This window comes from Podarcis liolepis, assembly GCF_965112155.1.
Source record: "Podarcis liolepis genome assembly, chromosome: 13".
In the NCBI taxonomy this organism is placed as follows: domain Eukaryota; kingdom Metazoa; phylum Chordata; class Lepidosauria; order Squamata; family Lacertidae; genus Podarcis; species Podarcis liolepis.
In genome coordinates, this window is record NC_139573.1 from 58,363,754 (window position 1) to 58,377,666 (window position 13,913).

The 13,913-nt window shown below is 44.7% G+C and overlaps 1 protein-coding gene across 15 annotated transcripts in view; it reads left to right on the forward strand.

Moving 5' to 3' along the window:
- KIAA1671 overlaps window positions 1–13,913 on the forward strand; it is a 128,709-nt gene that overhangs the window by 89,120 nt on the left and 25,676 nt on the right. For all 15 annotated transcript variants that reach the window (XR_014518412.1, XR_014518413.1, XR_014518414.1 and 12 more), the window contains one exon: window positions 9,847–9,965. Coding sequence is in view for 8 of the 15 variants with exons in the window: in XM_083470902.1 (XP_083327028.1) it covers window positions 9,847–9,965 (119 nt within the window). In the remaining 7 variants the exon portion in view is untranslated. The remainder of the gene's footprint in view (window positions 1–9,846; window positions 9,966–13,913) is intronic.

Here is a 13,913-nt window from a genome sequence, read left to right on the forward strand (position 1 = left end):
CTGAATACCTTGAAATGTCAGCCTTCTCCATTTGCCATGAGGCCTATCCCATCAGGTGCACTCCACTCCACCTCCTTGACTTCATACCATATGAATTTTAACCCTTCCTTTTCACCTGGCCCTTCCCCTTCTCGCTCAGATGGACTGCACTTTGAGTGCCCCACCAGCAGCATTTTGAACAAAAAAGGAGCCCTCTGGATCCGTCCAGCAGCCCATCCAGTCCACCATGCTGCTTTGACAGTAGCCAACCAGATGCCTCAGTGGAAACCCCATAAGCAGGGTATAAGCACAAGCATTCTCTCCCTCCTGTGGTTTCCTGCAACAGGAACATAGCCATCCTGGCTAGTATCCATTGAAAGCCCTCTCTTTCATGAATTTGTCTAGTCCTCTTTTAAAGCCATTTCCTGTGGGAGAGAGTTCCATAGTTTATGCGCTGTGTGAAGAAGGACTTTTCTGTCTGCGAAACGTAAGTGCAAGTGAGTGTGTGCTTTGCTGGCCTTACTGCTTTCTCTCCTTTGAGCCCTTTCAGTTTTGAGCTTTGTTGATAGGGTTGATTTCATTTCTCTATTATATCTCTTCTGATTTTATGTTTGTGGCATCCAGTCTAAACCTTTTGCAAGATAGGCCACAAAATCATAAGGAATACCACCACTGCTGCATACAACAAGCAAAATGTTTGTTGATACTAAATGTTCATGGCTCCACAAAAGTGATGTCACTTGCAGGATGCTGTGGGAGAGAAATACGTAACTTAGATTATTCAGGCAGCCTTCTGGTTGCATAGCAACCTTGGTATTATTAGCAGTGAGAGCATTCAGCTACATGGCACAAGAGTAGGTGGGATGTTTAGTTAGGTGTTGAGAAAAATGAGCTCTGCTTGCATCTCCTGCACTGCTTTAATATAGCAGCAGGACTTGTTCTCATAGAATCATAGAATCATAGAATCATAGAGTTGGAAGAGACCACAAGGGCCATCGAGTCCAACCCCCTGCCAAGCAGGAAACACCATCAGAGCACTCCTGACATATGGATGTCAAGCCTCTGCTTAAAGACCTCCAAAGGAGACTCCACCACACTCCTTGGCAGCAAATTCCACTGTCGAACAGCTCTTACTGTCAGGAAATTCTTCCTAATGTTTAGGTGGAATCTTCTTTCTTGTAGTTTGGATCCATTGCTCCGTGTCCGCTTCTCTGGAGCAGCAGAAAACAACCTTTCTCCCTCCTCTATGTGACATCCTTTTATATATTTGAACATGGCTATCATATCACCCCTTAACCTTCTCTTCTCCAGGCTAAACATGCCCAGCTCCCTTAGCCGTTCCTCATAAGGCATCGTTTCCAGGCCTTTGACCATTTTGGTTGCCCTCCTCTGGACACGTTCCAGTTTGTCAGTGTCCTTCTTGAATTGTGGTGCCCAGAACTGGACACAGTACTCCAGGTGTGGTCTGACCAGAGCAGAATACAGTGGCACTATTACTTCCCTTGATCTAGATGCTATACTCCTATTGATGCAGCCCAGAATTGCATTGGCTTTTTTAGCTGCCGCGTCACACTGTTGGCTCATGTCAAGTTTGTGGTCAACCAAGACTCCTAGATCCTTTTCACATGTACTGCTCTCAAGCCAGGTGTCACCCATCTTGTATTTGTGCCTCTCATTTTTTTGCCCAAGTGCAATACTTTACATTTCTCCCTGTTAAAATTCATCTTGTTTGCTTTTGCCCAGTTCTCTAATCTGTCAAGGTCGTTTTGAAGTGTGATCCTGTCCTCTGGGGTGTTAGCCACCCCTCCCAGTTTGGTGTCATCTGCAAATTTGATCAGGATGCCCTTGAGTCCATCATCCAAGTCGTTGATAAAGATGTTGAATAAGACCGGGCCCAAGACAGAACCCTGTGGCACCCCACTAGTCACTCTTCTCCAGGATGAAGAGGAACCATTGATGAGCACCCTTTGGGTTCGGTCAGTCAGCCAGTTACAAATCCACTGAGTGGTAGCATAGTCAAGACCGCATTTTACCAGCTTCTTTACAAGAATATCATGGGGCACCTTGTCAAATGCCTTGCTGAAATCAAGGTAGGCTACATCCACTGCGTTCCCTTCATCTACCAGGCTTGTAATTCTGTCAAAAAACGAGATCAGGTTAGTCTGACATGACTTATTTTTCAGAAATCCATGCTGACTATTGGTGATCACAGCATTCCTTTCTAGGTGCTCACAGACTGTTTGCTTAATGATCTGCTCCAGAATCTTCCCTGCTATTGATGTCAGACTGACTGGGCGGTAATTATTTGGGTCCTCTCTTTTCCCCTTTTTGAAAATAGGGACAACATTTGCCCTCCTCCAGTCTGCCGGGACTTTGCCTGTTCTCCAGGAATTCTCAAAGATGACTGCCAGTGGTTCTGAGATCACATCTGCCAGTTCTCCTAGTGCATGGAGATGAGAGAGACTGGCCTGTTGCAAGCTGTCAGAGTTTTGCATCTCTTTGGCTTGTGTGTGTTCCCAAACCTGCAACTGTCCTAGTTTGCTAATGACCAAGTAAGTCTCAAGGATCGCTAAGGTCTCATCTCCTGTTCATCCCTTTGTGGTTTTTAGCAATAGTCCATAACATTTGCTGTTCTGTCACATCCACCTACATACCACGAGAGCAGGCGTGTGTATGTTCTTGGTGATTGCACTATTGATGGGGAACTCTCTGAAATCCTGGTCACACTACAGAGGGGGTGGGGGTAAAACTGTGCTCCTGGATTGTACCATTGCAGGCTGCCATTAGTAGGAGAGGCAGCTGCATATCTGAGCTCTTCCCACTCTTCCCAAATAAACTCACTCTGCACAGCAAACCAGCTTATTAAGCAAAAGGTTGGAGATGTTTTCCACATGCAAAGTTGTGTGTGTGTGTGTGTGTGTGTGTGTGTGTGTCTGTGTCTGTGTCTGTGTCTGTGTCTGTGTCTGTGTCTGTGTCTATCTATAGTACATCCCCTGCAGTCTGAAATGGGACAGTCCAGGAATGTTTTGTCACCTCACTTGTGTAGACCAGACTGGAGCCTGAGGGTTGGATCCAAGTAACTTCTGCTCAGAGTAGACTCACTAAAATTAATGAACCTGTTAGCCATGTTCATTAGTTTCAATGCATCTCCTCTTAGTAGGACTGGTGATTTGGGGTGGTGCTGCATTTGTGTTTTAATTATTGTAAACAAGCCTTGGGACCTGGGGGTGAAGGATGTGTAATAAATAGTAGTAATAATAATAACAACTTTAAATGAGCCTTGTTTAAATGAGCTGTGCTACTATCAGAACTCTTTGAGAGCCAGTGTGGTGTAGTGGTTAAGAGCGGTATTCCCATAATCTGGTGAACTGGGTTCACGTCTCCGCTCCTCCACCTGCAGCTGCTGGGTGACCTTGGGCCAGTCACACTTCTTTGAAGTCTCTCAGCCCCACTCACCTCACAGAGTGTTTGTTGTGGGGGAGGAAGGGAAAGGAGAATGTTAGCCGCTTTGAGACTCCTTAGGGTAGTGATAAAGCGGGAAATAAAATCCAAATCCAAACTCTTTCTAGCATGTCCAAAATACACATGTAAGTCAGACTCTGTCATGTTTAACTGTTGTGGTTTCCAGCTAAAGAGTTCTAGCAGGGAGAAGTCTAGACACCTTCTTAAAATGACATTTGTAAGACTTTGTGGAGGGGGAACCCATGAAAAAAGTCAATATTCCTTGTCAATATTTCCTAGACCCAGTGATGTTTCTGTGTCCTCTGCTGGATTTCAGAGACAAGGGATATTCAACTGGATGGCTTAAGTTTGGAGTTTAGGCAAAGGAAGGAGAGTGGCTCATTGGCAGAGCATGTGCTGTGCACGCAGAAGGACGCAGGGTCAATCCTCAGCTTCTCTGGATGGGGCTGACAAGGTCCCTTGCCTGGAGAACCACCCCCGGGCAGTGCAAATAGAACAGGCTAGAGGCACCGAAGATCTGGCTTGGTATAAGAGAGCTTCCCATGTACCCACAATGGTGTCCCAGCACCCGGTCAGGGCTCCAAGGCACACTTTTTAGACTGCTTCCTTCTTGGCCCTTCCCCCCACCCCAAGCCACTCATGTGCTGGGGTTCAGAGGGTTGGGCTGGTGGCTGCACTGGCTCCGTCTCCTCTCTGCCTCTACAGAGGAGTCATCAGCTACAGAAAAATGCTGTGTCTTCATGCTGTGGGAAATCTTCCAGATAAGTGCCATGGCTGGTGAGGTCAGCTGGGATAGATCCTGCTCAGTTCTAGGAACTGTTTATCTGTTGCTGCAGCAGCAACGTTAGGGGAGGGGAAGGTGTCTCTCACTCAGGAAATTGCTCTGCCTAACGCCATCTCCACATTGGACAGGGGTTCTTCACCGGGTCTAGAAGAAGGCATTGGGCCATGTTCAGATCCTTGTGGGCAAAGTTAACCTATCCAGTAGTGAGTATTTGGAAATGGTGCTTGGATTTTGTGTGTGTATGTGTGTCTTGGTGTGCTTTCTGGGGAGCAATATGTGGATTTTGCCTTTACATTTCTGTGTGGTCAGTAAACTTTTTAAAAGAAATATGTGCCTGTTCTGTATCACTCAGTTTCCCACGGGCATCTGGTTGGCCACTGTGAGAACAGGAGGCTGGGCATGAGTACTCTGTTAGCCCTCTGCTCAGTTGGAGTGGAGACAGGAAACCTTGAGTAAAGTGACATTAAAATTGTCACCTGATTAAAATGTTGTGGTCAGTTTAATCACTTAAATATGTACATGTGTAAAAGCAATAGTTCTGTTTTATAGAATGCCCTTGGAGCAGCCTTCCCCCACCTAATGCCCTTCAGATGTTCTGGCCTGCAACCTGCATTAGCACCAGCCGGCATGGTTGTCTGGGAGTTGTAGTCCAAAACATTTGGAGGGCAGGAACCAAGATGGAGTAGGCTGACAACTTGGAGGCATTTTTTTACAATGCAAAGGGAAACAGGCCACGTCTGCCTGCTGTTCCATCCTCTCTTTTTAAAAATCCATTGCATTAAAAATAGATTTAAAGATCACATTGAGTAATTGAGGGCACATTTTTAGTCAATGAAAGGGTTTTTAATCCATCTAGCTAAACATTGCAGCCATGGAACTGCAGGCACTCCTAAAGCTGTGCTGGTAGAAGGGGGTTGCTTGTTTTCCAGGCACAAGCTGCACGGGTTGACTGTGAAAGGAGGCTTGCAAGTAGCTCGTCACCAGGTTACCGGGGTTGCCTCTGGCAGTTCAAGCACTTTGCAAAAGTTGGTGGTTGTCTTACTTTAGGGTTGCAGGTGGCCCATAGCTTTTTAGGAAGGCTGGAGAAAGTTATCAGGGCGGGGGCATACTTTTGTAGTTGCACTGAAGCCAAAAGCGTATCCCAGAGACTGCCTCTCTGTGCCCCATCTTGGTATATCTGATCTCCCTCTGAGAGAAATTCCAATCCATCCACTGACTTAGAAACTAGGATGTGTGTGGGCAAACATTTGTGAGAGTGGCTGGATTTCCTTTTTCTGAAAATTCACCCCAACCTGAGCCTAGCTAAGAGGTGCATGAGGGTTGGTGTATTTTAGCTGTTTTCAGTGGGATAGTGTGGAGAACAGAACTGTATCTAACTAAGCGGGCACCAAGGATTGCTTGCTGCACCTGGAATGCATCATGTGGATTCTGGTGAGTAGTTACATTGCAAAGCAGTGACATAGAAGACTGCTGCAGGTCTAGGGGAGCTACTGCTCAGCAACTTGGCTATGGGCGGGCACCTTGAACTCTTCGTACAACTGCTTCTGTACGGTGAGGAAATTTCCGTGTTCTTAGGTTGCCTTTGTGATGACTTTTGCTTGCAGTGGTTAAGAACTGCTGGCTTAAAGAGCAGCCTGAACATCAGACTCTTTCAGATAAGGGCAAATTGTGTTTTTACTACTTGGGGGGGGGGGCAGAGTGGCTGCGGCAACCTAGTCAGATGGGTGACATATAAATAATAAATTGTTATTATATAACCTTTTCACCGGCCACAGTCCCAACTGCAGCATAGATATTCTGAAAAAGGGGTGTATGGGTGGGTGGGGGGGGGTGTTTGTTTCTCACATACGTCACAGACTTGGGCTTTTTATTTTATTTTTTATTTTATTTTACAAAGTTTGTGATCAACCTGTGGAAGGAATTTGCAATCAAATGCTACCAGCTGAAATGCAAAGGATAAGAGAGAGAGAGAGAGAGAGAGAGAGAGAGAGAGCCATTTTGCCACCAGAAGGTGCCAGCCTGTATCTGTACCAGTCCTCTCACTTTATGTGGACAACATGGACCCACCAAGAAACAGCCTGTAGCAGAAGTGTGCAACTCAGCCTTGCATCTATGTGCCCCCCAACCACAAACTGGGGTGCAACTCTTTCAAATGTTTTGCCTGGAGGGTTTTTGGGGGTGACTCTTGACACTTCCCATCATTGGTAGAAGAATTTCCATAGCACATTTTGATGTCTAAAGATAATCTTTCATGACACAGTCATGGGTTACACATTCAAGCTGTCCCTTTAGCAGACTTTTTACTCACAGGAGGAGTGTTAAAAATGTAGATTTTTCATTGTTCTCCATTTACTGGGTTTTTAAAATTCCCATTGCTGATGGTGAGTGTGGTGAGTAACCAGGCTCCTGTCCAGCAGACTAGTTAGCGAGTTTCACCCAGAAGCTCCTGTAGGTTCACATGGCCTGCTCTGGCCAGCTGACTGCAGGGCCTTCTTTTGGTGGTGTGGCTCCCGACCTCACACCCTGCATGTTCCAGCAGGTATTTAATGTGTCGCATAAATAACATGTGGTGGCTGTATGCCTCAAGATATTCATTGAGCTGGAGGATCTAAACTCTTTCCCCAAGACTGAGTCTAGAAACAAAAATGTTGTACCACGGAGTCTCCATTACCTTAGTAGAGCAGCTGTACTAATACAACGGAAACTTTCATATGGTTTGGGTCAAGTAGTTTAGAGCATTCCACAGTCTCTCACAATCCAAATCATTTCTCTCTATTTCTTATTTTTCCAACCTTAAATTTAGTTCTCCACATTCTTGCAACAATTTGAACTTTTCTTTTAGAAGAAGCTCATGAAAGTTCATCAGCATTTCAGTGTGAATTTATCTGAATACATTCTGTATGCAATTGTGCCCAATATACACATTCATGCATACCAATTTCCCCGGCCTAACACAATGCATTTCACTAATCTGTGCAGCTTTTATCTGCACTTTTGGACACATTACTTGACTAAGGAACTATACTTGAATATTTTTTAAGAAATGCACATTTCAAGGGATGGTTGTGATTTGAGTCACATTTGATTTGGAATATGGGAGTTTGGCCAGTTTGTCTTTAAATGCAGACTAAATAGAATTTTGCCCCCTCCCTAAATCCAGGGCTTTTCTCACAATAAGCCTTTTTTTCCCTGCCTGTGTTGCCCAGCCAGAAGCTCTTCTGAATTTTCCCTGTGGGTCAATGCAAAGTCACCCCTCTTTGGAGAGAGGAGAGCCCCAATCCATCAGGATGTTGGAGAGCCAGTGTAGTGTAGTGGTTAAGAGCGTTAGACTCCTAATCTGGGGAACCAGGTTTGTGTCTCCGCTCCTCCACCTGCAGCTGCTGGGTGACCTTGGGCCAGTCACACTTCTCTGGAGTCTCTCAGCCCCACTCACCTCACATGTGGGGGAGGAAGGGAAAGGAGAACGTGTGCCGCTTTGAGACTCCTTAAAGGGAGTGAAAGGCGGGATATCAAATCCAAACTCTTCTTCTGGCACAAGAACCCATAGATTATGGTCTGGTGAAGCTTACAGTGACTCAAACAAGGGGTTTGATTGTGCTTCTGAGTGGAAGGTGCCTTTCCAGTGTGCACAAGAATTTTTAAAGCAAATATTTAAAGGTCTTCTGTGGCTTCTGTTGGACAACAGCCCAGAGGACACCATGGCAAAGCTGTCCACTGGACAAGTTCTTACTCAAGTTCTGCCTTGTCTCACCAGTAGCCACTTGGTCTGGTCTCAACTAAGACTATAACCTGGGTTCTGGGATCTGAGTAGATCCCCAGGGCTTAAACAGAGAGCCTCCTTGTTTGTGGCTGGGACTTGCCCTCCTGAGCTACCCCTGGCTGTACTTTCTCGCAGTTTCCTCAGGCACAGAAATTAGTGTGTGTCTATGTTGTAAAGGTCCCTGCCATTAGCAGTGCACAAGTTGGAATCCTTTGGAGTGGCCACTCTTGGTGTGTGTTGTTAGCAAATCGCTCCTCTGTTGCTAACATTGTGGCTGGTGTGTCACATGTCTGTGTTTACTTCCCTGAGCTGGGAAGGTTCTGAGGACGGAAGAGTGTGGCCAGCCAGCAACCGAGCTTGAGGACCCTGGCAGTGCTTGAAGAACCTCCTCCTGTGTTTACTTCCCTTCTAGAGGGATGCTGATGGCAGGACTGAGAGCAAATCAAATAACTTTTTTGGGTTTCAGAGGGCCTTGGCAAAGGAAGCACATAGTTCTTTTTTAATGAAAAGCGATTGTCATGATAGGCTGGGTGGAAGGGACCAGAATCATTTGGTGGCTGGAATGGAACTGCATAAAACAAAGGGCTTTTATTGGGCTGACCTAGCTTTATTCTGCTCTTTCGCTTTGCTGTCTCCATTAATTAACATGTACTATATTATTTTTCAATAGCTTTGCCCGTTGGTAGTGACCTAATCGTGGCACAGTTGCCAAGTGAGAGAGAGAGAGCATGCCTGTGATGGGCATTCCGTAAACAAAAGGGGTTGGGCAAGATAAGAAGGACCTTGAACAGGTTAGCCCACTGTCCCTCAGACCTTTGGAGGGCCAGACTATATTTTTTTTTGGGGGGGGGGGAATGAACAAATGCCTATGCCCCACAAATAACACAGAGATGCATTTTAAATAAAAGCACACATCCTACTCAGGTAGAAACACGCAGATTGCTGGACCACCTGCGGGCCGGATTGAGAAGGCATAGACAAGAAGGTGCTGTTAGAATCTCAGTAAGTTAAAAAGTAGAGAAGTAAAAAAGGAAAAATTACTTCCCTGGGTGAAGTAATTTTCTTTTAATTGTCAAATAATTCTGTGTACATTGCGGCAGCCTTTGGCTATGTGCAATAAAACTGACTGAGACTGAGACTGAGAGAGAAGGCGATTAGGCCGGATCTGGCCCCCGGGCCTTAGTTTGCCTACCGATGGGTTAGCCAAACAGAAAAGAAAAATGGATAAAGTGAGAGAAAGGAACACTCAGTACCAGATTTTGGGGTGTTCACTGGTTTCTAAAACCAGCTTTGTCTAGGCAAGATGAGTCTATGCTCTGTTTCCTAAGAGGAAATTTGGCACATTTTGTGAGAGAACCCTGCTATTTTTCTGTGAGTCCTTCTAACTCATTTCCCGCATGGTACAAGAAGGCTGACCCAGGAGCCCCACCCCCATTACTCTTCCTGGGAATCCCCTCTGTCACACAGCCGGCTTTCTAGTCAAGGATGCTCATAGCCCTCACACAGCAACAATACCTAGAGCAGTTTAAGTGACACCAGGTTTCAGCCTCCTTGAAAGTTGTCCTTTTAAAGGTGACTTCCCCATATTTTTGGCCCTTTGCTGTATTGGGGTGGGGCTGTTTATAAGAACAAGCAAGCAGCCATGGAACAAGGGTACACCTCTCAGTTTCTACAGATGATTCCCTATAGAAGGTGGGGGTGGGATGCTTGGAAAGCCCCTTGGGGAGGCCACACCCTGCTAAGTGCCAGGAGGAAACAGACATCACGACCCCTTATTCGCCATCACTCCCTAGACCTGCTAGCTGTTCCTTGCCCTAGAAGGGGCTAATGCATGCTCCCCCCCCCCCCTTGTGTGTTGCAGGATCAGCTGAAGCAGTGCTTTGGCAGGCCAGCTGCAGAAGCCAAGGACACCGACACGCTTGTGCAAGAGACGGACAGTCAGTATGGCACCTGGAGCGACCAGCGGCACAGTGTGGACAGGTGAGGCTCCTGGGGTGGCAACCCTGAGCAGCCAAGGTCCACGGATCCCTTTGTAAGGGAGAAGGGCCTGCTCCCACCTGGAGTCAGGATCCACTTGGGATCTACCTTTCTCATTCCCAGACTCTTACAATGGATGGGAGCTGGGCAGTGGCTCTTTCTGATCCCTGCACTTTTGCAATAGGCTTGAACCTTGGAAACTGAGCCCTTGATCTGTTTTGTGTCCTTGGGCAGAGTTGGTGCCTCTAAGCTTCAGTTCCCCTTTTGCAAAAGGGGCAGAGCGAAGGCTGTATATCACAGGGGGCTTGGTAAGCAAGAGCCATACAGAATTTCAGAACTGAGAGGCTTTTGAGCTTCTGGACTTGATTTCAGTAAGGCTTTTGACAAAGTCCCCAATGATATTCTTGTGAAAATGCTGGTAAAATGTAACTTTTAGGTGGATTTGTAGCTCGTTGACTGACCAAACCCAAGCAGTATTGGTTAATGGTTCCTTGTCATCCTGGAAAAAAGTGACAAGTGGGGTACCACTGGGTTCTATCTTGGGCCCATTGTTGCTCAATGTCTTTATAAACGACTTGGATGAAAGAATTGAGGGGATGCTCATCAAATTTGCAGATAGCACCAAACTGGGAGGGGGAGCTAATGCCACAGAAGACAGATTCAAAATTCAAAATTACCTCAACAGATTGGAGAACTGGGCACAAGCTAACAAAATGAATTTTAATAGGGACTATCTATATCTATATCTATAGTCGCTATTAAATATATATAGTCCCTATTAAATATATAAATGAATTTTAATAGGGACACTCTCTCTCTCTCTCTCTCTCTCTATATATATATATATATGAACAAATTTTAACATAATCCCTACTGGTAAGATGATCACAAAATAGATTTCCTATTACACCCCCACCCCACAATTTCCCCCAACTTCCCTTTCTGGTTTATAACGTATTCACTTCTCCTGCATGTTATCTTATTCCCTAATATAGTAAAGTTAAGATTCATTATTCATTATTATGTTCTATTTGTTGATTGTAAGTGTTTACTCAAACCCTACAAGTGAGTCCATTTCCTTATGTTGCTTCTGTATGCACATCATAAAAGGTTCTCAGTCTTTTTAAAAGTCAATATTGTCCTTATCTTTAGGTCTTTCAGTCAACTTCACCATTTCAGCATATTCCATCAGTTTTTCTTGCCATTGTTATTTCATTGGCATTTCATCGCCTTTCCACTTTTGAGCTAGTAAAATTTTAGCCACTGTTGTAGTATATATAAATAAATTTTTCTTGTCTTTTGGCAAATTTTGACCTAAAATGCCTAATAAGAAAGCTTCTGGTCTTTTAACAAAGGTTATCTTAAACATTCTTTTCATTTCATTATAAATCATGTACCAATAGTTTTTAATTATTTTACAATTCCACCACATGTGATAAAACGTTCCTTCTTTTTCTTTACATTTCCAACACTTATTGGAGCTTGTTCTATACATTTTGGCCATTTTCGCTGGTGTAATAAACCATCAGTACATCATTTTCATATAATTCTCTTTTAACAATACACAATCAGTAAATTTTAAATTAACTTTCCATAACTTTCCCCAGTCTTCCATTTGTATATTATGACCTATATTTTGTGCCCATTTAATCATTACCGATTTAACCTCTTCGTCTTTCGTCTCCCATTCTAACAAATTATACATTTTCATTAAAAGTTTATTATTATCCTCTGTAATTTCTCTTTGGAATCTAGATATGGTATAACCAAATCCTTTCTTGTTATCTTCTTTAAAAACCTCATTTAGTTGGCAGTGTTGCAGCCAATCATGAACAAAGCCTCTAATCTCCTCATAATCCAGTTTCCATATTTATCCTTTTGATTGATATTCCCTCTGTTGAATATATACCCACCAGGGCATTTTTTGTTCTAATAAATCTTTATATTTCCCCCATACTTTTATTAATGATTTCCTAATTATATGGTTACGGAAGCCTTTATGTACCTTCCCTTTACTGTACCATAAATACACATCGCCAGCCAAATCTATTACCATAGAATCATAGAATAGAATCATAGAATCATAGAGTTGGAAGAGACCACAAGGGCCATCGAGTCCAACCCCCTGCCAAGCAGGAAACACCATCAGAGCACTCCTGACATATGGTTGTCAAGCCTCTGCTTAAAGACCTCCAAAGAAGGAGACTCCACCACACTCCTGGGCAGCAAATTCCACTGTCGAACAGCTCTTACTGTCAGGAAGTTCTTCCTAATGTTTAGGTGGAATCTTCTTTCTTGTAGTTTGGATCCATTGCTCCGTGTCTGCTTCTCTGGAGCAGCAGAAAACAACCTTTCTCCCTCCTCTATGTGACATCCTTTTATATATTTGAACATGGCTATCATATCACCCCTTAACCTCCTCTTCTCCAGGCTAAACGTGCCCAACTCCCTTAGCCGTTCCTCATAAGGCATCGTTTCCAGGCCTTTGACCATTTTGGTTGCCCTCCTCTGGACACGTTCCAGTTTGTCAGTGTCCTTCTTGAATTGTGGTGCCCAGAACTGGACACAGTACTCCAGGTGAGGTCTGACCAGAGCAGAATACAGTGGCACTATTACTTCCCTTGATCAAGATGCTATGCTCCTATTGATGCAGCCCAGAATTGCATTGGCTTTTTTAGCTGCCGCGTCACACTGTTGGCTCATGTCAAGTTTGTGGTCAACCAAGACTCCTAGATCCTTTTCACATGTACTGCTCTCAAGCCAGGTGTCACCCATCTTGTATTTGTGCCTCTCATTTTTTTTTGCCCAAGTGCAATACTTTACATTTCTCCCTGTTAAAATTCATCTTGTTTGCTTTTGCCCAGTTCTCTAATCTGTCAAGGTCGTTTTGAAGTGTGATCCTGTCCTCTGGGGTGTTAGCCACCCCTCCCAGTTTGGTGTCATCTGCAAATTTGATCAGGATGCCCTTGAGTCCATCATCCAAGTCGTTGATAAAGATGTTGAATAAGACCGGGCCCAAGACAGAACCCTGTGGCACCCCACTAGTCACTCTTCTCCAGGATGAAGAGGAACCATTGATGAGCACCCTTTGGGTTCGGTCAGTCAGCCAGTTACAAATCCACTGAGTGGTAGCATAGTCAAGACCGCATTTTACCAGCTTCTTTACAAGAATATCATGGGGCACCTTGTCAAATGCCTTGCTGAAATCAAGGTAGGCTACATCCACTGCGTTCCCTTCATCTACCAGGCTTGTAATTCTGTCAAAAAACGAGATCAGGTTAGTCTGACATGACTTATTTTTCAGAAATCCATGCTGACTGTTGGTGATCACAGCATTCCTTTCTAGGTGCTCACAGACTGTTTGCTTAATGATCTGCTCCAGAATCTTCCCTGGTATTGATGTCAGACTGACTGGGCGGTAATTATTTGGGTCCTCTCTTTTCCCCTTTTTGAAAATAGGGACAACATTTGCCCTCCTCCAGTCTGCCGGGACTTCGCCTGTTCTCCAGGAATTCTCAAAGATGACTGCCAGTGGTTCTGAGATCACATCTGCCAGTTCTTTTAATACTCTTGGATGCAGTTCATCTGGCCCTGGAGACTTGAATACATCTAAACTAGCCAAGTATTCTTGTACTATCTCCTTAGTTATTCTGGGCTGTGTTTCCTCTGCTGAATCATTTGCTCCAAATTCTTCAGGTCGGGCATTGTTTTCTTTATCGGAGAAGACTGAGGCAAAGAAGGCATTGAGGAGTTCAGCCCTTTCTGTGTCCCCTGTTTGCATTTCACCATCTTCTCCTCTGAGTGACCCCACTGTTTCTTTGTTCTTCCTTTTGCTACGAACATACCCATAAAAGCCTTTTTTGTTGCTTTTAACCTCTCTAGCAAGCCTGAGTTCATTCTGTGCTTTAGCTTTTCTGACTTTGTGTCTACACGTGCTGGCTATTTGTTTGA